The 26,164-nt window shown below is 40.0% G+C and overlaps 1 protein-coding gene across 8 annotated transcripts in view; it reads right to left on the minus strand.

The window, feature by feature from the left end:
- The window catches only part of UNC5D (unc-5 netrin receptor D), a 297,576-nt gene that overhangs the window by 6,199 nt on the left and 265,213 nt on the right, over positions 1–26,164 (minus strand). For all 8 annotated transcript variants that reach the window (XM_045007079.1, XM_045007082.1, XM_045007074.1 and 5 more), the window contains 4 exons: positions 17,864–18,032; positions 14,098–14,325; positions 10,931–11,080; positions 4,367–4,531 (listed from right to left, as the gene is read on the minus strand). In XM_045007079.1, coding sequence (XP_044863014.1) covers positions 4,367–4,531; positions 10,931–11,080; positions 14,098–14,325; positions 17,864–18,032 — 712 coding nt within the window. The remainder of the gene's footprint in view (positions 1–4,366; positions 4,532–10,930; positions 11,081–14,097; positions 14,326–17,863; positions 18,033–26,164) is intronic.

A 26,164-nucleotide genomic window follows, 5' to 3' on the forward strand; every position in this document is an offset into this window, starting at 1 on the left:
TCTGATTAGTAGTAACTTTCCTTTTAGCATTAAGACAGCTGTAATGCCATGCACAGATTGTGACAGTCAGAAAAGAAACAGTGCATTCAATGTGCCAAATTTGAAAGACTTTAGTTGAAACAGTTAAATAGGTCATCTAGTCAAGTCCTATATTTCTATGATTCTATCAAGGTCCCTTCCACTCCCACTGAGTGTTTAAACCTGTTTACAGAAAATTTGCTGAATTACTTGCATTTCAATTTGTCCTTTAAGTTCATGAGCAGAGAATAAACATTCACACACACTAGGCTGTACTGAGAACAGAGATTTTCAGACCTATAGTCCCCTCAACCTACCCATTTGTTTGTTTTAGACAACTATCTTCTGCATTTAGGAATTTATATAATCCCCGAAGTAGTTAAGATTCTCTTAATTAAGAAATTAATTTAGTTTCCTGATGCAATGAAATATAACCTTTTATGAAGTACTTCTGGATGAAAAAAAGTTCATCCAAGGAAGCAGAAATAATAGCTCATGACTGGTGACCAATAATCAAATGAATGCTCATGACAAGTACTTTGCAAATAACCCATCAAATAAAATATGTTTACCAAACTGCTTTTATGACCAAATTCATAAAATTGTGCTATGTTTGTGGCCCATTATTCAACCAATTTAGACTTTTTTCCTGTTAATTTGTTTGTCAGGACTATTTTGACCCAGGTGTGTGTATTACTTAGGCAAACACCCAAAGAGGTAATGAATGTAGAAGAAAATAAATACAAAGTGATGGTGCTGAGTTATATTTGCTTGAGTGTACTGTTTTCACTCATGTTAAACTTTCAAGAGGCAACACAGCTATGGGAGAATGGATAATGATGCCAAAGGTAGAACAGAATCCCACTCAATTTGTTTTGATTTCAGGTTGCCTTATCACTAGTGGTGATATTGGTTTGGAGGCAGACAGATCCCAGCTTGAACTGGAGAGCCCTGATGCAGGTTTTGCATCTGTTGCACTTTGTAGTGCTGACAACCAGGAGACATCAACTCAATGACGAACCCCTGCCCCCCATACACGTGCCTATCACAACATGTGGTATACCTCATCCAGTGCAGTAATTTCCCTGACACCAATTATGTGGGTGAAATCAGACAATCACTATGCTCTTGAATGAACTTGCACAAGAAAATAAGACAAAACCATCCTATCAGTGAACACTTTTCATAAAGCAATCACTCTCTATATGACCTCAGTCTCAAAGGAAACCTGCACCACACTTTCAGAAGATGAACCTGAGAACTTAAATTCATTACTGTGCTAGACACTAAAAATGATGGATTGAGCAGACACTAGATTTATGGCAATTACAACAATCTGTAACCCACTAATCTTCTCTATGCCCTATGACCACAGAGGACTTAACAGGCCACTCTACCTTGAATAGTCTCTTACAATATAAGCTAACTATTTATGCTACACAATCTGTTCCAACTTGCATTTTCTTGTGATGCTGGGAGTTTCCTTCCCAGAACTAAAGAAGAGCTCTGCGTGGCTCAGAAGTCAGTTCAATAAAAGATATTACTACACCCACCTTGTCTCTCTAATATCCTGGGACTGACAACTATACTGCATACTATAAAGTCAATATTTCCACTTGTAAAACAGAGGAAATATGATCTGTAAATAAACACGGATACAGCTATACAAGCTTTTCTGACTTGGACACCATGTTGAAATGTGAATTTTTTCCCCATCTTCATCTCTTTTCAGTTCATGAGACTTTAAGCTATACAGGGCAGGGACTGTCTCTGTGTGTAGACATGTGAATTAATAGTGCCTCATTCTGAATTGAGGCCCCACTGGATGCTACTGAAGTATAAATATTAAATTATAGTGATGTTACCAGTATCTTCATATAACATTTATGATACATCCTAAAAAGCATGCATGCAAAGTAATAGGAATGCTGTAGATACATCACCTTTTCTGATTGTTTAAATTAAATATGCAGAAGAACAGTAGATTTTCATACCCTGCACTTCTGAGATAAGCCATTGCTATCTGGTTAGCTGTGGGAATTGAAAAGCAATGAGAAGTTCAAGTATTCAGTCCCCCCCTTTTTTTTGGCAGTCAAATTATCCTCCTCCTTCCATCACCTTTGGAGATAGAATAAGAAAACTTGCCACATTGGTGAATCTGTTTGAAGAGAGCATTCTAACATGTACCTGGGGTTTATGGACAGCTAGTCATCCTCAAAAAAACACAACCACAACATTTAACTGAGGAAAAATAGATGACAGAAATCTGCAAGAAGTTATGGCAAATAGGTGGGGGACTTGAGCTGGCCATATTCTGAGGGGTTTTTAAATAATTGATATAATTCTCCCTTTTCATGATTTCATAATAGTTGATTATTAAACTGAATGGCCTTCACTACTGTTGGACTGAGTCATGCAGGGGGAAACAAAGACAACAAAAATCCCCAATGGCATACAAGGGAGATATGAAAAATCAACAGAGCTAATTGAAAACATTACTCCTATGTATTATCTGTATTACAGTATCAATTTCTTAGGTGCTATACAAATGCAGTGACAGACAGTCCAGTGGCCTGAAGAGCTTACAATGTAAATTGACATGACAGAAAATGCCTCCACTATCCCTATTTTATATGTGGGAAACCGAGGGTACAAAGAGATTAAGTGACTTTCCCATGCAAGGAGTCTGTGCTTGGCAGAGCTAGGAACTGAACTCCAGTCTTTGGCGTCCCAATCCAATGCATTAACCCACAAGGGCCTCATATAATGAACACCACATTTTACACTGTTTTTTTTCAGGGGTGGCTCCAGGCCCCAGCACGCCAAGCGCGTGCTTGGGGCGGCAAGCAGGCAGGTTGCCGCTGGTCCCACGGCTTCGGCGGACCTCCCGCAGGCAAGCCGCCGAAGGCAACCTGCCTGCCATGCTTGGGGCGGCAAAATGCCTAGAGCCACCCCTGATTTTTTGAAAGGGCTTCACCACATTGTAAATTGTTGCTCTGTCACCTTTGTATTTGTAAGAAACCTCTGGGATAAAATAAGTGCCGTGTAAAGTTTGTTCTCATATCCTTGGAAAGTTTCAACATTCTCTCTCTAATACTGATAACCTCTTCCACAATTCATATTCTTTCTCTGAAATCCAGCACTGAGATAATGTATTATATGTACCACGAGGCTTCATAGGAGAGGCCTGTTTTCACAGATTATTCAGAAGAGGTCCTTTTCCATGCTGATCACAAACAAGCTCTTATTGAATATTAAGGTAACAAATGCAAATTGAGTCATGGCATCTAAGTACTATGCTGCTGTCAGATGTTTTAAAAAACTGTTAGTCCTAAACATGATGATCTGCAAGATGTTGGATGCCCAAAATAAAAATCCAGCACTGAAACCAGAAATGGAGTTAACATGATAAGGCCACAATCCTGCAATGACCTCTGCAGGGATAGAGGAGTCTGTTTGCAAGGACCTCCTGCACAATCAGGATATATCTGAGCATACCTGCCTACAGATTAGAGTTGGAGTTAAGGAGGGGGAGGAAAGGATAGCCTTGTGGCTAAAATCTGTCCATGCCTCATTGCACTCATCTGCACGATACAATGTGCCCTACCTCTTCTCCTTTGTACTTGTGAATACCTACTTGCTTCAGGCCAGTCTGTCATTGCCACAGTAAATTATCTTTGTATGGTATTATTACTTATAGTCCTATCCAGTCCCCCCTTCCTCTGCATAATGCCTTTAGTTATGTATCTTTGCACATGCATATTGTGCCTTTTGCCCAGAAATCTCACAATGCTTTTCTCACATTAATAAAGGAGGCCCTAAAGGCATAGATGAGATACCTATTGTTATGACAATCATCGCCAGGTGGTCATGCTATGCACAGCCTTCCAAATCCTTCTACATGTGAGTGAATGTTCAGGTTTGGTAATACATGCTGTGTGGTGGTGATAGTTTGGGAGTTGTGTGAGCAGCAGGAGATTTTGTCCTTTCCCTTGTTTTCTGACTAAAGTCAATTCATGAGGCAAAGTTTGCTCATTAGGAATTAAGATTCTTGAATGGCAGGATTTGCCTGCATGTTTTTTGACCACCTCAGTTCAATGACTGGTGTGGGTGTGTAAATAAACCAAGTTACTGTTCTAATATACCCAGACTCTACATCAATTACCTCTCCTCCACTGGGAAGCTGAGCTGAAAAGCTACAGCTCTCCAGCGGAGAAATGCTGGCTACAGCTATAGAGGCAACACTATTTTACATAGGGCAAACTGAGGCAGGGTTGTCAGGTTGTCTCCAATGTTATGCAGCAACTTAGTGACAGAATAGGGAACAGAACCAGATGAAAAAATTTACCTCTAGAATAGATGTCTGGATCTGTAGGATCTGCTCATGGCCCTTGACTTGCCGAACACAAATCTTGCAGGACAGTTGTGTGGTTGCGGGAGTGTAACGCTCCAGTGAAAAGGCACAGTGCAGTGGCTGCTGGTTACTGCACCACACACGAGAGAAAGGAACTTCCTGTGAAAGAAATGCATCCCAGAAAAACAGAAAGGAGAAGGAAGAGAGAGAGAAGCTGTGACAACTGTAAAGCAGGAGATAAATAATTATTACAAAAGCAATTCCAGCAAAATCGTGTATATAATGTCCCTGTGAATGTCGAGTAGCACAAAACTAATTAATGTCAATTCCAATTGAAAACTGCAATGTTAAAATTACTGCAAACTTTAATTCTCTCTCGTCATCCATGTTGCGGAATGAAATTTAACTTTTAACAAAATAAGAAATGTATTTCACTCAGAGGAGTTTATTTATTACCCCATCAGACTCCAGAATTCCAAATTCTTGCCCCACTGTGGGGCCTCTCTAGCTTTCACAATAAGCATTACAGAATCCTTGAAACTGGAGATGGAAGAGACCCCTCCCTGAGGTCAACCAGTCTTCCATGAGCCAGTGCAGGATCAATCCGTACAACACATTTTCCAGTGCTGCCTTTAGTCCAATTTTAAATCGGAGTGATGGGGCTTCAGCCACTTCTCTTGAGATACTTACATACAGCACATTGCACCTCACAGTTAGGCTAAAGTTAAAAGGAAAACAGGCTGAATGCAAGACACATTTCCCTATCTTTTTCTTTTTTGCTTTTTGGACCATTTCACACTGCTCCTTTTCTGAATTCATACCACCTATGCACAACACAACCCACACTGTAATGTTTCAGTATAAAACTTCAGGCATTCCTGGCTACCCTGATTTCCTATGATGATGAGGGTCTGGAAGTGCACAAGAAAGCATACGCCTAATACGGGCAATTAGTTTTCTTAGAATTTTAATGTTGTGAAAGGGATCCTATTAGCCCTCTCACCCCACTCTGCAAATGTTGAGGGAAAGTCCTGTATCCTTGCCTTGCAATCATCTAAACAGGGAAAGGAATTTAAATATTTTTAATTTAATGGACTTTGTTTGAAGTCACAACAAATTAGAAAGCGTGTTTGGGGGAATAAGCATTAAATGGCTCAGATGAGCCATTATCTTAACATAAAGGAAGAGAATTGGGTTTCAAATGCAGATTCAAATATTTTGCACCCGTGTTGGTTTCCCTGCTTGTGTTCTCTTTAAATTTTAGTTCCGTAAATATTGAAAGAAAGATGTTATTTGAGAAGTGTTCGGAGCTGGCCACTGAAAGAACAGAAATCAGATTTAATCTGGTCATACTTAATTTATTAACCCTTTACAAATGGAACCATAATATTAATTGATGCTAAAGCATATTATAGACATAAGTGTGTTTTAAGTGGCTATACTCACATCAGTAGAAGATGTTATAGCTGACTATAAGCAACCATTTAGCTGCTGGACTCTAATCAAGTGTTATAAGAGGGTTAATTATAATTTAATCCTCATTAAATCATGTAAGTTAATTAGAAATTGAACCTTAACATAAAGTGTGACCTTTAATACATCATTTCAGTGGAAAATACATGAGCTCCTCTTCCTTACCTCCCTTCTCTACACCATTTCTATCCAAGGGGAGCCCCTTTTTTTGATTATCTGTATACAAGACTCGGTGCACTCACAGCAATCTATATCCCCTATGAAACTAATTATATGATGATATGATACTTTGTATCTCTACCGCCCGCTTCCATTGGAGACATCAATGCACTTTCCAAACAAAAATATCATTGCACCTTTGTGAAGGCAGGTATGGCTGATACATATTAGAGATCATTTTACTCACCCCTGAAATGCAGCTAACTCTGCATCTTCTCAAGACTGTCAGGGTTTACACAAAATGATGCACTAAGTAGTAATTAGAAGAGCTATATTTAGCTCCTGAGTCCATAGCAGTAGCAAGATACCAATGGTGATAAAGAAAACATTAAAAAAATATTAAAAATGGAGCAACTGTAATTAGATTTTTCCAGAGTAATCATCTTTGCTTTCGTTCGGAGTGGGGAGGGACTCATGTGGGAACTCGCTGAGCTGAGAAGAATTATGTGTAAAGTAATACAAGAGGACAAAGTACTGTGAAGTTCTGAGTGTTTAAAGTATTGTGGAAATGCTTTTAGTTCGATTCCCCATTATAATTAGGCTCCTACCAGATGGAGAGAATGTAAATCATCTCCTATCAGGAGACAGGCTCTGGATCCTCCAAGACACACAAGGTGCTGGGAAAAACAGCTGCTTTTTACTTAAGGAAGGTGGCTGTCTGGCTTCAGACCTTGTTTGTCTGAGCTTTATCCTGATCTGACGCACACCCTCTAGAGGGGTTCCCCTATAATTTGTGAAAGTGGTGGGAGGGAGCCCAAGCTTTAAGTGTCTGCTCCTGTGGGATTCCCAACATGACCAAATGCAGCTGGTATATTACAGGAAAACTCTCCCCCGACACAGTTGGATCTTTTGTGGGATTAACCTCCACCGCTTCTCCTTTTGATTCACAACTTGTAAAAAGCATCTTACCACAGGCTTTGCGCCTCCTGCCATTGCAAAGACAAAAAGCAGCACATCGGCTCACCTCCTTCTCCCTAATCCACAGAGAGGGATCTAACATCAGTGTGCTTGCTGGGCACGACTCTGGGAGTGCACCATGGGGTGACACTTTATTATGACATGTTGCCATGGCATTCGGTTACTTCATAGAAAGTTTTTTCTAAACTGGAAACTCAGATACAGGTTCCTCCTTCCTCTGAATTTCAAGTGGGCAGACCTGAGTGCCCATATCCATACTGCCCTTGCCTCTATATTATCTGCTTCAGGTTCAACATCCTGTTTTCCAGGCAGTTGTGCAGGTGACTGTTGCAAAACAAAAGTTAAAGCTGCCACAGTCTAGGCAAACCTGGTGGTCTTAGGGCATCACAAAAGCTACCATAAGGGAGACTGGGCACAGCTTTCAGCACTCCCAGACCATGCTGCATTGGGATCTTAGCACCCAGACAGAGCAGCACAGAGCTCCTGTCAGGCAAAAAGGGCACCCGATTACTGCCTAATGCTAAGGAGGGCATGGACATGCTCCTTACCTCACTCCCACTTCCATGTCTCTTGCATACTGCCCACTCTGCAAGGAACAAATCCCTGTCTACTTATGAAGCCACCACTGGGTCATCATTCAAATCCCTTCCAACTTTGCCACATGCTCTCCAAGAACTGAATTACTTCTCTCTCACACACACAAAAAATTGAATGGAACAATCAAGATGCACACACCAAACCCAATTATCTGCAAGCTAGGAACATGGGAATTGCTAATCTGGATCTGCCCTAGGTCTATCTATCCATTGCTACATTTAGCTCCTGAGTCGGTAGCAAGATACCAATGGTGATAAAGACAACATTAAAAAATTATTAAAAATGGAGCCACTGTAATGAGATTTTTCCAGAGTAATCATCTTTGCTTTCATTTGGAGCACTAAATGTAGCACTTATAGACTTACTTGTGCGTAAGAACCCACAGGAGGCAGACATGGGTTAGTCTGCTTCCCACAGTATGTCTCATTCTGGTCTCTGATGTAAGAGATTGGTTTACGGCCTGAAGTATGAGATTTTATAATCTGTATCTGTGTTATCAATAGCACTTATCTTCCCCTTCCACAAAGTCCATTACAACCTTTGTAGACATGACCCAACAAGTGAGAGTAAGTTCTTTGGGACAGGGCCTTTTAATAGCTCTGTAAAATGTCAAGCACACTGAGTGCTGTCAACATGAGCTTCTTTCAGCCCTCCTTGGTTTTGGGGGCAAATGTTGAGGGTGGGACATGAAATAAAAAGGGAGTCAAAATTGGAGAGAAATTTGCAGAATCCTGGAGAAAGGGACCTTAGGGCTCAGGGTTGGGCTTCTAGAGGACAGAAATTGGTGACATTTATTTGTTCATGCAGGGCCCAAATCTAAGCTGTCAGCTGATCTAAAGATTCATCACAGACCACTGAGAAGAGAATATGACATTAGTGCAAATTGTGCAGCAATTCCTATTAAAAAACAATAATTATTTCTCAGCCATCCAAGTCATTCAAATTACATACAATTATAAAATGCAAATATTTATTCAGCTTCAATATCATCCTGTCAAATCCATTTAGATGACAGAAGTTTTGCAGACACTTTTGTTTGCCGCCAATGCTGCAAGAGTGGGTAATCTGAGCACTGCATGTAAAACTCATGCAGGTTCCTGATCCCATCCATCCCATTCTGCACTCTTCTTAGAGCAGACATAGCACTTATTACTTAAATGCTGCTATTTGGGATATGGCTCCCTCATCTGATATTTTTATCTCTCAGCAATACATTTAATAGTTATTTTGGAGGGTGCCACTTGCATTAGATCCAGCGAAGTGAGGCCCTTACAACCCATAAAGATAAATATGGAGAAATTTGCATGGCTATCAGGACTTGTTTTAACAGCACCCTGCAGCTCAATTTGGCCTGGAAGCGCCAGAATATTGCTTGCCAGCAGAGTACACAGATACCTAGGTTTAACACACCATAAACAATATATTTATTCATAGAAATTGTATGTGGCATTAGAGAAAGTGCTGTACCACACACAAAATGCTTTGGGGTCTCCAAGTAACTCTCACCACTTTGCACATACTGGGGGCTCACATCCAGTAAGGAGATAATGCCCTAAAGACATCATTCTGCAGAAATAAACAGCCAGAAATAACTCTCACTGAAATCTTTAAATACACAGAAACATGGGGAAGAGAGTTGGAAAGATCCCAGTGGATCATCTAGATTATCCTTCCCTGGCTAGACTTTGTCATCCAGTCTAATTTTAAATGGCTGATTCCTACTCTCTTATGTAACTGCAGCCCCCCCACTGCAGATGTCCATGCAATAAGCCATGTCAGGCTAAAATGTAGAATTCTAGGAGCACCGAAACTACAAGCATTTCTGCTCACTGGTCAATATAGGAGTCTGAGAGCATACATCCCTCTGAACAGTAGCATTATCTACCGGTAAGGCTGTTGAAGTTAGTTTTTTGCTGCACTAGCTGTGGCAGAGGGGACTGAATTCTCTCCATTGTAATGTGTTGGCTTTGCTGTAGGCGCCAGGGTGTGCAAATTCATTTAAGCCCCACCAGTGTCGCTATGAGATCTGCTCTTGTATATACTGGACATTTAAATGATACTAATTCTTTATAGTGGAACCTGTGAAAGATACTCCACCCTCTCTTACTAAGTCAGTCTGACGAGATCAGCACAAAGTACCCCAAAAGTAATGAGTGCAACTGCATTCCACCTTTATTAGAAGAGTCTTCTATAAGCAAGCTATTTCTAATTGTGCCTTGAATCATTCTTGATTGTACTGCAAGATTTTTACTCTCTGGGATGGGTTAATTAGGAGGTGATGTAGATTGGATATTAACTGAACTCTGTAGTGCCTTTATCTATGGGTAAGCAAACCCTACCTTGTGATTAGTAGAAAAGCTTAGTAATGCACATATAACTACAGATTTTAATATGTGTTTAACACAAGTGGGAGGTGTGCCTATAGATTATGATTGTTTCTTTTATAGTTTACAAAACAAACCTAACATAATAGAACAAGATACTCTGATACTTCTTCAGAGCAGGTTGTGGGAATGACATTCTCTTTCCTCTTCTACTTAAGTTACGTGGCATAAATTAACTTCATGCTCTATGATCTGTATTTCTAGCATAGGGCTTGCATTCTGGCTCAGTGTCACTGATATTTAGGACAATCTGCCTATACATTTAGGGCAAATTTTGCCCAGAGATTACAAGAGACCCTGCTTTCCTCTTCTCTGTCTACTTGCTTGCAGGGTATGTGAAATGACATATTAATTAAGCTCTTCTCTTTTATTTTAACACACTTTGTGCCAATGTATTGCTTACAATTTTCAGGGACCAATGCATCTGACAGGCTCTTTCCCTCACTTTGATTTATTCTTCCCATCTTAGACAGCCTCTTTAATTAATGCACTACAGGCGGGAGAACTTGCTGTTCTATCATTTCTAAGCCTAAATGTATACATGCCATGGTTTGAACCCACGACATTCAAATGCAAGCAGACATGCACTCCATTTCAGCTGATCATTCACTGTTTGCATTAAGTCCAGGAATGGCAACTCAATTACTGATATTGAAAAACTGCTCTTAACAGGAATGATGATGTTGAGCCCAAATGTAGGGAGTTAGTTGGAGTCAAATGCAATGTGGGGGAAAATAGAAGTATGTTTCTGTAAACAGAGAGATTTACAATCACTGTGCTTTACAGGACATGTTTCATTCCTCATTTCTCACAATCATCGTTGCATTTTTGTTGGCTGCTCAGAGATTAAATCCACACTTTTCTTAGGAAAACAAAATAAAAGAGGCAGCTACCTTGTCTGCACTCTACCTTTACTGGTAAAAACTCATACTGCCTCTGAATTAAAAAGTATAATATTGACAAGTACCTGACATGCAGTAAATGGTTTAATTCTCCAGAGGAAAGGAGGGATATCAAGAACAGAGATCTGAAGACTAAAGGTATTCCCTTTGAAATGCAGCAACTTAGGTTCCTCCAGCAACTGTCCTCCTTGGTGTCTTTCACCTGAAACTACTTCCTACAGGAGCCGGGAAGAAAAAACAAAACAAAGATGAGGCTTACTGGGTCTTTAATATTGATATTTTCAATAGTAACACATGTGCATGCTCGTTAAAGGTGCCAGACAGCCCTGGAAAATGAATCCATAGTGCTACTACAACAGAACAGGCAGCAGCAATGCAGTCTGTGCTGCATAGCCCTGATAAGGTGAATTGGCACCGATATGTAGGGACCACACAGAGGCACAGGGACTGAACTCCCCCTTCTCCGCCATCAATCAGTCCTTTCCTCCCTGCTTGGATGGTGGCTCTTGTGCTCAATCCAAATCCTGGGGGACTGGCATCCAGATCACAGCAACCTATCTCACAGAAATCAATGGAATTCAGGAACACAGTGGCATTTTCAAAAGTACCTAGGTACCTATCTGCATCTTTAGGCACCTAAATATCTTTATAAATCAGGCCCTGGGAGTTTTGCCATTCAATTGAGTGGGACAAGGATTGCACCCCATGTGTTAAATGCCACAAGCATCCATGTTCTACAGAAAAAATAATACATGTCAAAGAATAGCAGAGGGGAAAAATCTGATGATTCCTTTGGTTTGGGGCCTGTCAAAGCTGCAGCTTCACACATCTGGACTGGGCTGGCTTGGACCTTTTCCTATACGTCAGTAGCAGTGTACAGGACTATTATTTGTATAGGGCTAAGTTGTGACCCAAGGAGAAGAGTAGGGTGCACCTGTGGAGACTGCCCAGATCACAGATATTGTAGGGCTGCCACTCCTCATCCTGTGGGGGGAGTATTAACGTGTCCCCCACATACTGGCTAGAGCAGCTGAGGCAGAGTGTGGGGGGAAGTAAGGTGTACATGGAAAAGTGCTGGCACAGTTTACTTCCCTGCTAGAGGAAGGGGGAAATCAGAGATTCAGTCTCGACACAGTCACAGTTTGGTCCCCAGAGTAGTGCAATCTTACTCAGGGCTTGTGGTTACTCCATGATGTCACCTTTAGTGTTGATGATACTCTTGGCACCATCTGAGGTACAAAGAGAGACTACTCCTGCCCCAAGGAGGTATACCTCCCTACTTATACCTCCCCACTGTATGTTCCACTCCATGCATCTAATGAAGTGGGTTTTAGCCCACAAAAGCTTATGCCCAAATAAATGTGTTAGTCTGTAAGGTGCCCCAAGGACTTCTCATTGTTTTTTGCTAATAACACCTATATTAAGAGCAGAAATATCCCCGTTTCACAAATGGACAAATTGAGGCACGTAAGCTTGTACTGCAAATGAGCAACAGAACCCAGTAGTCCTGACTCAGACTAGTGCTGCTATTTATTTATTGCTGAAATTTTTTTCTGATAATTACTCAATGTCTATATTTAAAAACAAGCTGGCACTGAACTGACAGGATATTTATAGAGAAAATAGAATTTCATAAATATATAATAGTCTTATGTACAGACAACATGTACTGGTTTCTATAAGTGGGAAAAAATGGTAATTCTTCTTAAAACAACTTTAAAAAAAAACAAGATCTAAATTATAAATAGACATGTCTTATTTATTTATTTTCATTAACATTAAGGGGGAAAAACCCTCTAGTCTCCTTCATTGTTTTTTTCTGAATGCAGCAGCAATTTTTGAACCAAAATGGTCGTATTAAATCAAGCTTTTTTGTTTGTTTTCTTTCAATAAAGTTCAGGCTGGATGAATCATTCAGCAAGAGAATCGCATGCTAAAAGAACGAGTCTGAAAAAAATGATAGTGGATTGCTCTTGCTCTGTATAAGACAAGCTTGTTTCTGGTTTTCCCATATGTGCCATTTTCACAGTTCTTCTGTTGCAGAATACTGGTTTCTAGAATTTCTGCTTGCTAAAGTGCTTTGAAGCCCTGTAGTATTACTGTTTTGAACATTCATTATTATGGCATACATGCACACAACAATGGGACAGACTCCGTAGCTGATTAAAATTCTTGTCGCTTCACTGAAGTCAATGGACTACACAGATTTATACCAGCTGAGTTTCTGACCCAGTGCAAGTTAGGGGTGTGTATATGTGCCTTTGTATGCAAGGTCAGAATTGGGGCCTTGGTAAATCTGAATGAAATTCTAAGACAAATATTACCAGACATTAGCTGTACATACCATCCATCTTTTGGCAGTGAGTGCAGAGCTACCATACTTCTCTAGCTACCACTAGCTTTTCTTTGGTGGCTTTTCTTTTATTAAAAACAGTGATATTAGAGTGTGCTTTGTTAAGAGAACCATGTTTCTGTGATGTAAAATACAGAAATCGGGAAAAAAAATCAGCTGTCACAATTTTCTTCATCTCTATTCCTGAAAGACAAGTGTTTTATTACAGCTGCAGCCATGGCAAACTCCAAATAATGCATTTTTTACAGAAACACCATGTGAAAAAAAATTATATTAATTTTGATTAACTACCACAGGGTTCCATTTGAGGTTTTTAAAAGATATTATGCACAATTATTGTGCAACTCTTACGGAAAGGGTCAAAAAAACCCTACCAATTCTTGCTGCAATTCAAAAAAGGGAGAAATGACTAATGAGAATGTAAAGGTTAACGACCCTGGTAAATATTACACATCACAGGGTAAGCGACAAATATTTTAGTATCTGTATCACAGTAACACCCCATTGTACTTGGTGCAGTGAAAATTAATATTGAGAGAGTCTCTCTGGGCAAATCACTTCATGTCTCTGTGCCTCGGCTTCCTCTCCCACATTTTAAGTGGTTTGGAGCAAAGACACACTGCAGGTCAGTGGATGGGCCAGGAGTAGTATCCTGGTCTCCTGAGTTCCAGTCCAGTGACCCCAACAGTTAATTAAATCACATATGACGAGTGGCAGCATAAAGCTACATGGGGCAGGGACCGTCTTTTTGCTCTATGTTAGTACAGGGCCGAGCACAATGGGGTCCTCGGCCATGACAAGGGCTTTAAGGTGCTACAGTAATAGAAATAATACATGGTAACAATTCTGTAGAAAAATTCATGAGTTGAAGTAATGTACCTGAAATGCACAAGGGGTGTTGTCCATACAGTACACTCTCAGATTGTAATCCAGCGAATTGCAAGACATACAGCCAAACACTGCCACTTTCAGCTGTTTAACTGCGCAGTCAGAGATGGGCTCCCCAGCGAGAGCGTAAGTTCCAAAGCTGTCTAAGAGAATGTGACAGGCATAAGGATCCAATAGGCAGTAGCAGGAAGTAGTTTCCTCTTCCATGGACATCACTTCCTATATAATGAAAACCATATTTCAAAATCAGAAGGCTTTTTAGAACAGGTGCCGTGACATTTCTGTTAGTTTCTTTTCATTTTTTCTAATTTGTCTGAAACATAAAATACTTTACGGCCAAGATTGTGAACACTTGAATGAGTAAAGTCTATGCAATCTAGCACCGAGTCAGCAGCAGCGCTTATGGCTATATATTGTGCAGAATCCATTGTGCGCAGAATGTAATAATCATCATGCATAAGCAATTTTAGCATCTTCCTAAGTGTTCTTGGATTCTAGCTAGCTAATTTTTCCTAATGTCAGGTTAAGAAATTACCTTGAAGATGGAAGTCAATAAGCAAACCTTGAACAACAGTCTGCAGCTAACATCCTCTTATAGCATCTATCAAGATAATGTTTATTCTGGTCCAAAAAAATACAACATTTTGTCTTCACATACCCTTTTGCCATGTTGTATTGTCATTAGATAAATGGTTTGGGGAATCTGCACTGCAATATTTCATTCTTCCTCAGTAGTCCTTGAATACTGGCAACCAGTGTGGATGGAACTGACTGCGTACTAATGCAACAGCATCAAGTATAGAAGAACTATGCTGAACTTGAAATGAGGCAGAGAAGTGAAACAAATAGGATAAAATCCTTGGGGAGGGGCAGGCAGAGAAGGTTAAGAAAGTCATGCATAGTTTTACTATTGGGCTTTTCCTACCACTTGAGGAAAAATGGGAAAACTCAATTGAGTCGACTGACACTTTGAAAGCTTGAACTGAAAATGGGAACTACTTTATGCAGTATATAATAAACCTGTATACATTTCTGACACAGGGTAATCCATTGAGGCAGTGAATTAAATGGAATACACAATGGCATGAAATATGTAGGTCCAAGAAGAATCTACTCTAGAAATGTTGGGTAAAAATATTAAACTTTATGCTTCAATTCTTAAGGAATTCCTTACCTCTCTTTCCATCATGGTAAAGTTTTGCCCAACTGGTCAGGTTTAGCTAAGGGTGGGTATCCAAGGAGAGTTTAGACTGACTTGAATTTCTTAATGGCTTAGGCCTGGTCTACACTACGCGTTTAAACCGATTTTAGGAGCGTTAAACCGATTTAATGCCGCACCCGTCCACACTACGAGGCCCTTTATATTGATATAAAGGGCTCTTTAAACCGGTTTCTGTACTCCTCCTCAACGAGAGGAGTAGCGCTAATATCGGTATTACCATATCGGATTAGGGTTAGTGTGGCCGCAATTCGACGGTATTGGCCTCCGGGCGGTATCCCACAGTGCAGCACTGTGACCGCTCTGGACAGCAATCTGAACTCGGATGCAGTGGCCAGGTAGACAGGAAAAGCCCCGCGAACTTTTGAGTATCATTTCCTGTTTGCCCAGAGTGGCGTTCCGATCAGCACGGGTGGCGATGCAGTCCCAAATCCAAAAAGAGCTCCAGCATGGACCGTACGGATGTGATCGCTGTATGGGCAGACAAATCTGTTCTATCAGAGCTCCGTTACAGAAGATGAAATGCCAAAGCATTTTAAAAAAATCTCCAGACAGAGGCCACAGCAGGGACTCAATACACTGCTGCGTGACAAGCGTAACGGAAAGCCAAAGAATCAAATGGACGCTCATGGAGGGAGGAAGGGAGGGGGGACTGAGGACTCAAGCTATACCACAGTTCCTGCAGTCTCTGAAAAGCATTTGCATTCTTGGCTGAGCTCCCAATGCCTGTAGGGTCAAACACATTGTCTGGGGTGGTTCAGGGCATAGCTCGTCAATTTACTCCCCCCACCCACCCCCAGAAGGAAAAGGGAAAAAAATCGTCTCTTGACTTTTTTAAATGTCACCCTATGTCTATTGAATGCTGCTGGTAGACACGATGCTGCGGCAGTGAACTGCAGCATCCTCCCCCCACCCCCCCGGTGGCAGATGGTACAATATGACTGCTATCCATCGTCATCATCAGCCCATGAGTGCTCTTGGCTGGCCTCAGGTGAGGTCAGCCGGGGGTGCCTGGTGGCAGACGGTACAGTGCAGTAGGACTGGTATCCGTCCTCGTCATCAGCCCGTGAGTGCTCCTGGCTGGCCTCAGGTGAGGTCGGCCTGGGGCGCCTGGGTAAAAATAGGAATGACTCCTGGTCATTCCCAGTAGATGGTACAGAATGGCTGGTAACCGTCTTCATCAGAGCAACTGGGGGCTGAGCTCCATCAGCCCCCGCCCTTCATGTGTAAAGAAAAGATTCTGTACTGCCTGGACTATCATAGCAGCGGGATGCTGGGCTCCTCTCCCCCACACTGCTTAATGTCCTGCCTGGACTATCATAGCAGCTGGAGGCTGCCTTCCCCTCATATTATCTCACTAACAAGTCACTGTTTCTTATTCCTGCATTCTTTATTACTTCATCACACAAATGGGGGGACACTGCAACGGTAGCCCAGGAAGGCTGGGGGAGGAGGGAAGCAACAGGTGGGGTTATTGCAGGGGCACCCCCTGTGAATGGCATGCAGCTCATCATTTCTGTGGGATCTGACACGGAGCAGCTGTGCTCTCTGGTTCTCTAGTACACTAGCCCCATATTCTAGGCAGGACTGATTCTATTTTTAGATGGCATAAAGGAGGGATTGACTCGGGGAGTCATTCCCATTTTTGTCTTTGCACCCCCGGCCGACCTCAGCCAGGGGCACCCATGACAGCAGCAGACAGTACAGAACGACTGATAACCGTCATCTCATTGCCAATTTACAATGGCAGCAGACGGTACAGAACGACTGATAACCATCTCTGCTATCATGCAAAAGCAAATGAATGGTGCTATGTAGCGCTGCTGTATCGCCTCCGTCAGCGGCATCCAGTACACATACGGTGACAGTGACAAAAGGCAAAACAGGCTCCATGGTTGTCATGCTATGGCGTCTGCCAGGGCAATCCAGGGAAAAAGGGCGCAAAATGATTGTCTGACGTTACTTTCCCAGAGGAAGGAATGACTGACGACATTTACCCAGAACCACCCGCGACAATGATTTTTGCCCCATCAGGCACTGGGATCTCAACCCAGAATTCCAAGGGGCAGGGGAGACTGCGGGAACTATGGAATAGCTACCCACAGTGCAACGCTCCAGAAATCGATGCTAGCCTCGGACCGTGGACGCACACCACCGAATTAATGTGCTTAGTGTGGCCGTGTGCACTCGACTTTATACAATCTGTTTTACTAAACTGGTTTATGTAAAATCGGAATAATCCCGTAGTGTAGACGTACCAATTAGAAACAGCAGACACAACAGGAGTCAATTGATACTGATCCCTGTCATATGACCTTTGGGAGGCTAAACCTAAATCACATGACAGGGACAAGATGATAAAATGCAGTGAAAATTTTCATCAGTTTTGAATTGCAGTGGGAGGAAAGGATTTTAAAAACATCTGGATTTGTCTCTTCCCACCATCCCCATTTGACTAGCTCTAAGTTCAGCCTGGCTGGTTGTATCTTATATTTTCATCATCAGTAGGGCCTTTGGAGAAGGGCAGTTTAAACCTACCTCCCATTTCCCTTGTTGTGTTCTTCTTTTCAAGTGAATATTCCAATGTTCAGAATTTACTTCTGCGCAATGCGGTATAGTCAAGGCAAAAGGAGTGGTGACAGTCACATCTGGAGGGCCACATGTGACTTCAGGACCAAGAAGAACTTCTGTGCCTTCTGGCTGTAGACTTCATGTGTAAATAAATATGAGAAGAAGAAAAAAATCATCTCAGTGTTTTTTAAAAGGAGTGAAAACTTTTCTAGCATTTTTTATCAAAATGGAATTAATTTATGTTAACTTCAATACACAAATATCTAAAATATTTGTAGCCAAAATCTGAGTGTCTCGGCCATCTGCTACACAGACAAAACGAAAAACCAAGTACTGTGCTAATTTCAGTATAGCATCTGAAGCTGGATATGAAAGACACTTATTAGGCCACGTATAAGCCATCCTCCACTGGTCAGTTGAGGATTTTGTTTCTTTAAGTACTTTTATATTTGAATAAATCAAATACAATGTTAATATTACTCTATGTAAGTAAGGCCTATTTTATGCACCAGCTGGCAATATCACCATCTAATTCTTTTCTTGTCATCAACAATATTTTCATAGTAGTAAAGATAAAACAAATTATGGTATAAAAATACAGCCTCTCATAAATTTTCCCAGATTGAGTATGATTTTCCTGGTTTGAGAACATATTTATATTCTGCCGATAGAACAAAATAGGTAATCGAGAGATAGCAGACATTAAGTTATAAATATACAGTATCTGATATGAATCTCTTTCCCTGCTCATGCATTCAGACCTAAATTTAACTCTATCCCACACAAATCAATTTTCCACTTTCTGTATTGTAAACACATATGCAAAACTATGAAATGGAAGTGATAGAAAGGGTCTGATTCAACTTTTAGACAAAAGTGGCATCATTTAAAATGTTACACCCTGTCTTTATTTAATCTGAGGACTGTATTTTGGGTCCATGTCTCAATTTTGTGGCTTGGGTTTTTATTACTAATGTTATCATAATTGCTGGCCAAAATCTGCCCATAGAATTGAAGACAGTGACGTTGCACAGACATAAGACAGGAAAGAATTGGCATCATGTGCATAACCTTACTCATGATTTTTATTATTTATATCATTGTAGCAGACAGGAGCCCTGGTCATTGACCAGGGCACTGTACAAACACAGAACAAAAAGATGGTCCCTGCCCCCCAAGAGTTGACAGGCTAAGTAATGTCAATTAGACTACTCACATGAATAAACTTAGATATGTGCTCAAGTGTTTGAAGGATCGAGGCTTAAATGAAAAAAACTAGGCATACAAATATATTCACAAATAAATAGGCTGAATCTGCTATGCTGTTACAGGAGTCAAAATATTAATTGGGGGATTCGTGAACGAGTTGAGAAATCGTTACATTTGTTTATCTAAAAACTCAAGTAAGAAGTGCATAATTTGGTATGTCTGCCATTCTCCTCTGTATAAAGTCTGTCATCCAATCAGGGAACATAAACTCACCACCACCACATGGCTTTGATAACCAATAACACAACACAAATAGGCCCAGCTTCAGTAAAGCATTTAAGCACAAGCTTAATGTTCCATATATCGGTAGTCTCACTGAATTTAAAAATAAGCATATGCTTAAGGGTTTTGCTGGATTAAGGTCATAACTAGTATTCCAAATGGATGGTTCAAAAACAACCCAGAGTCTCAAAATGTATTCATCCAAAGTACTTTAATTATGCTTGTCACTACCACATTTTTTCAAAAGTCATGAATGGTTCATAAATAATTCACTACTAGAAAAATAAATGAAATCAACCAGCAAGGAATGCTACCCTTTACCAATCACATCTGATTTAATTTTTCAAATGCTTTCTTTATTGCTTTGAAATATTTGAAAGAAAATAGTTATTTACTTTCAAATATTTCAATTTATTTTAACAGAGATAAATAAATAAACCTAGGAGTACTATGAAGAAACCTCTCTCTACAGCACAAAACGTCATTCTTAAACAACTTTCATAAAAGATGCACTGAGTTTCTTACAGATTCATAGAAATGGTCTTGGAATTATTAGAAACCTTCAAGAAAAACTGCTATTTATTTATTTTGGGTAAGTTGTTCAATTATTACTCCCTTCTCTACTGTATCTCAGGAATGACTGGCGCATTTTATCTCCTTATCTCCATTTTGATGCTGCTGCTGGAAGTGATAACAATAGCATATTTCCAGAGAATGAGTTAAACCCTAGTTATTTAACTTGGTAGGTGCATCTCTATCCTATCTCACTCACAACAGGCACACATCCTTCAACTCTTGCCTCCTATGCCAAATGGATGCTGCTGATAAATGCACAAAATACAGGTGGGGGGGGAGAAAAGAGGGAGTTTGCCAAAGTTACCTCCAGCACAAAGTTGGATAATTCGTCTCCCATAGTGGGAACAAAATATAGGTTAAGCTGCAAATAACACTACATTTACCCTCGGGGCGGTGGATCGAGAGTTTTAGTCATGCTACTGGTGATGATTCCCAATAAGTCAAGTTTTTGAAGTGTCAAGAAGAAAACAAAACACTCTCACAAAAAGAAAGGAAGACGTCTGTCCGGCTGGCTGGAGGATGATGTGAAATGGACTGGGACAATACACCTGTGGCCTAAAACTTCCCACGAAGAAGTAAACTGTGAGCTACAATCACTGAAATAGAATAGCCTCAATAATGGTCACTGGCAGCCTTCCATGGTCACTGTGGCTCAGTGTAAATGCTGACTGAGTAATAGTAGGGATGTGTGTGAATGACCAATGACAAGCTCTTCTGCAACAAGCAATTTAATTGCTTTCAGAGAATCATTCCCCCTGTTGCACATATTGTACAAACATATGGGAATTCTGGGAATTATTTAATGCCAAATGAACTGAAATCAACTAATTAGATGAACTTTCACACTTACTGCAAATAGAAGGAGTCTTTTCTATAACAACTAAAGTATTAGGAACCTGATGCAGTTCAGGGCTATTTATTAAGCAAGGCAGGGAAGAGAAACATTATAAGATGCAGGTATTTAAAATACCCTTGGGTACATAATAAACAAATCAGTAACCAGATCTAATCCTGCCAAATCCATCAAAATCAAGAGCTTCACGGGTTTCTAGTAAATAAAAGAAAAATAGGCAATGGAGCTGTGCAGAAATAGGAAATTATTCTCTGTGAAGCTACATAAAAAATGGCTATTTTATTCTACAATATTCTGCACAGTTCAGAGGAAATGGTGGATTTTTGGTTGTGGGGTTTATTGGGTGTGTGTGTGTGGAAATCTCAATTACATATTTGGAATTTCCATGTTTTAAGATCAAATTGATCATCAAACAAAAATTTCAATATTTGATCAACATCATTTCCTTTCTAAAATAAAGGAATATTTTTTGCTGAAAATGGAACCATTTTTTAATTTTACAGATCCCCACAAAATAAACCAAGGCTTGCCTCAATTCTGTGAAACTCCAAAAAAAAATAAAAATAAAAATAAATGCAAGTTTATTTCTTTGTCCTAGTAGTTCCTTTTTAAAATCTATTTCATATTAATATGATGTAATCTTCATATGATAGGTGTAATAAGAAATCAAATACCTTGTGAACATTGAATGACGCTTCACAAAGTCCTTATGAGGCAAATGTTATTCCTTCCCATTTTACAGAAGGCACAGAGAGGTTAAAACTCAAATTGAAACAGGTGGCCTCAGATTTTGGGTGGTTCAGTTTTTGATTTCCCAATATTGACACTTTGGACCTGATTTTCCAGGGGCACTGTGCACCCAGAACTCCAAATAAAGTCATTCAGAGCTCAGCGCCTCTGGAAAACAAGCAAAAAAGTGTTTCAAATTGGGCATCAAAAACAGAGGCATTGGTGTAAATGACGACACTGGATTCCAGGCAATGATTAAAAGTTAGTTCACTGTACTACTATTCTCACCTGGTAGCATCTTACCACCTAATTTGCACAACTATCCATGGTGGAGACAAATGATGAATTGTGGCTTAATTGTCTTGCCCAAAGTCACAGCGCAAGTCTGTGGTAGAGCAAGAGAGAACTTTGGAGTCCACATTCACAATGCCTGGCTCCAACCATTACACTGTACAACATTTCCTGAGTCTTCAAACATTGCACAATGTGTTTCATTGCTCATATTAATTCATAAACAAAGAAATCTATGGTTCTCTTTCTATGCTGTGGTACATAACTGCAGCATAATATTTTTCTCTTATTCTAACATGGTCGGATAGATTAATGCTGGCATGATCACCTTTCTAGCCCATCTTTTGGAACACCATGCCTATCAGCAGTACAGAGGTAATTTTAATATGCTACATACTGTCTTGATATGGAACACCATGTTCTAATGGAACAGACACACAAGCAGGTAGATCAGAAGTGAGGCAGAAGTTGTCTCTAAGACATACAGTTGAAGGAAAAGATGACTCCTAGGAGAAGATGGATTCCCAGATTCCACCTACAGAGGAAGCAACCATAGATATCCCAGAGAGAAATTTAACAGTAATTTTTCCCACTGCTCTTCCAGGCCCTGCAATAACTCTACATAAATAAGCCAATGGTGTGTGATTATCACATTCTTAACAACCTGAAAAAGACATTAAGCACAGCTGAGGATCTGGCCTTTAATTTTATTTTACCAGCATGCCTTCCTCAGTGGCTACATTTGGACTTGGCAGACATTCATTTCTATTTTTTTAATCATTTCAATGGGTGTTTATTTTAAGTATATTTTCATTTTTATTGATGTAATTTTCACAGTGGCACCAAATTATATGTTAAGAGTTTTTTATTTTTATCTCTTTAAATTTTCACAATTGTGAGAAATTATGGGGTGGTCAGACAATGTTTTAATAGTAATTGACATTGCATATTTTGGCATGTGATGTTGGCAGTTTGTTTGAACTGTTATAAGGAGATCTACTTTGCGATATGAAAAGTTACTTCTATATCAAACACTATTACAAATTAAAATAACTTGTTTTATTTTGCCTATCTGTACATTTTGATTATTATTGAGGGAAATATTTTTTTGTCAGTGTGTGTGTGATGAAATCAACTTTAACTGATATTTATTGAAAAATCTAATCCTTTCAAGCCTACCTACATTGTACTCACTGGCGTGAATGCTGGGACAATCAGCCAAATCATTCATAGTACTTCTGCCTGCTTGTTTGAGGCCCATCCCTTGTGACTGACATCCTAGTGCTCTCACTGAACCTGATGCTGCCGTGTTTTGAATTATTACCCACAGAGTGGGGGGAACAGTTTTAAGATTTCCTATTACAAAAACTAATACAGTCTGTATTTCAAGCTACAGAGCTGGGAGATCTAGATCCTGACATGGACTTTGGCTTCTAGGCCTGAAGTCAGTGTGAGAACGTTATGCAGAGGATCTAGCTTCCAAGAGAAGAATAGGTGCCGATTAAAAGCATTATTTATGTTGGCTGTAGAAGTGGCTCCTCACGTATCTTCTAGAGGGAAGGCAGATCATCATCAGCAGGGGCTACAGGCCAGATGTTCTTCTCCCCTTACATATTGCAAAGGCACTGAAACCAGAAAGATGGGAGTGGTGCTAAAGATGTGCACACACTCAAGCCCTAGCAGGCTCTTTGCTTTAACTCAGTGTGGTTGGATGCAAGGTATGTTAGCGGAGGAGGGGAGGAGAGGGATTACGCTTGACGACTACTGTTTTGCTATTTTATTGTTACTGGCTAAAAACAGACGACCAATCAATGTGACATATAAAGGTAACAGAGCTAACGGCATCTTGTCTCTGAATGAACCATAGTGCCTAGAGAAAGGAAGCCAAAGAGCTCTAGCTCTGTATATGGAGGCCCAATATCTGTGCCTTGAATCTGGATTTCCCATGGTAATTCAGTCTCTGGGTGACAGAAATACTAACTTTCATGTTACTTCAGACTCATAAATGTGCTTTTTTTTTTTTGGCCTCAAGCTGTTAAATATAAACACCAGAACTGATTTGAGGGAAAAAGGAAGTAAATGAATTATTTTAAAAAATCCATTTAAAAATGAATATTTTGACAAGTGCAACAAACAGCAAAATATATGCAATATGCAGTCATGCACCATCCCCTTTACAACAGAAATGTTATGATTTATTGTTTTGGGGGCAATAAATGTGGTGGGGGTGAGGAATTTTGCCCAATTTTTAGTATCAAGTTCTACATTAACACAAAAGTCAACAGAAATATTGCATAAGTTGCATATTATATGTAAACCTGAATTAATCTGTCTTCTCACACATTTGTGAAGAATTGATTGATTTAACAAATTAGACTCTTACAAACTACGTGCAAATCAACTTTTAAATGACCAGTTCACATAGACAGTGTAAATCAGTGTCCATACCTAATATGGAGATTAGGAAGTAACAATTCAATGAATATCTGAAATACATTCACTTTTTCATGCAGTGTGGGTTACTGCATTTGATTATCATGGAATCAACACACTTCTGTTGGAATGCAATCAAATCAGAATGTCAGAGAGAGAAATAGGCAAATAGAACCTTGAATCCTGGAATTTTCCCTCCTCCACTTTTCTTCTTCTAATCTTTTCAATCAGCTCCTTTCCGCCTCTACCTCCATATACTCTGACCTCATTTTAATTCATTCTACTCCAACCTGTGACAGTCTGGGATATCTATAAACATGTATATGGCTGGTGTTTCTAGAAACAGTGCAGCTTTAGCACCAATAGTTAAATACATTTTATGTGTTGGAAAAAGTGTAAATTAAACATTACTACTACTTACGGTAGCACTCACAACTTGCTAATAATCTACCAAACATTTAAGAAACAGTGGCTCCTGCTCTGAGTTCACAAGCTAAGGAGCTGACCTGACCTGTACAGGATATTTTATTTTAAGTGATACAGGCCAGATATACTCAGATAATATGGTAATGGAAACTATACCAGAACCTAACACAGACAGATGCACTTACGTTGGGATATTGAGACCTTACATACATTTTTTTCCTCCAAATGTCTTTAGTCAGACTGAGCATTGTTCGAGAGAGGCGAGCAATTCAGGTATGGGCCACTAGACTTGTGTACAGACAGCCCTGTGCCTTAGAATTCTATTACTCCTGCCAAACTTTTCCTGCTTTGTTGGGAGAATTCTATGAACACTTAACACACAATTCCACTGCCCTGCTAGGAAAGGAATGTCTCAAAACTCTAGTACTGTGCAGTGAGTGATCCTATTTCCTCCTTATATTTGTATGTGATACATCCGTCTCTAATCTGAGCACACACAATGTTATTCATTTATGTGCCCCGTTTTCAGTGTGCAACCAGTCACCTCATTTGGGGAAATGAGCACCATTTTATATTTGCTACAACTAAGATAATGCAGTAGTTACTGGGTCCCATGTCACTCAGCAGTCTTTTGAAGCACAGAATTCTGGTTCAACAGGTGATAAGTTCTTACATTTACTACTTTAACTATGCTGCAATTAACTGGAGTGGAAATGATGTTTATGATAAATCACCTTAATAGGACTTGCTATTTCTTCCAGAAGAACTGGCAATAAAAGAAAGGACACACACAAATAAGGCATAATTACACTATGTGGAGCCCCTTTTCAAAATGCAATTGGATGCGTGAACCAGTGGTTTCCCCTTAGCGAAGGAAGGTTCATGTTATTCAAACCTCTTAGCGAACACAAGCCATTGTTATCTTTTCAGCTGCATCTTTAATTAAGACTCATTTGGGCTATTCTCATCACTTTCATATTACAAGCAGTGTGGTATTAAAATACACTGTTAAAATTATAGCAATTTGTACTGTGGAGTGTCAGAGGGACAAAAAAAAGAGATCTAAGAAAATTGTGACCAGACAAGATTTGAACACTTGAGGGCAGATTCTGCCCATAATAATTGGGTTAGCCCTATTGTTTGTATTTGGCCTATATTCTGTGTTGAATAACTTTCTATTACTCTAATCTGGGTAACTGTAAGATAACAATATTTTGCATTTTGACAGAACCTTCCCTCTGAGTACTTTACATAGTACTTTACATGCATTCATTAAGTCATAGAAATGGGGAGGTATAGCAATTTTCCCCCCATGCATGTCAGGTATTGGCCACTTCTGGAGGTAGGATGTTCGTGTTGGTGAATGAGTGGATTGATTTGGCATGGCACGTCACACTCAGTCCCTCAACAGAGCTGAATAGCTGTATTCATTACTTTCAGTTTTTATTCTTTCTCCCCACTCCCTTTTA

Source organism: Mauremys mutica, chromosome 2 (genome assembly GCF_020497125.1).
Source record: "Mauremys mutica isolate MM-2020 ecotype Southern chromosome 2, ASM2049712v1, whole genome shotgun sequence".
NCBI classification, from domain to species: domain Eukaryota; kingdom Metazoa; phylum Chordata; order Testudines; family Geoemydidae; genus Mauremys; species Mauremys mutica.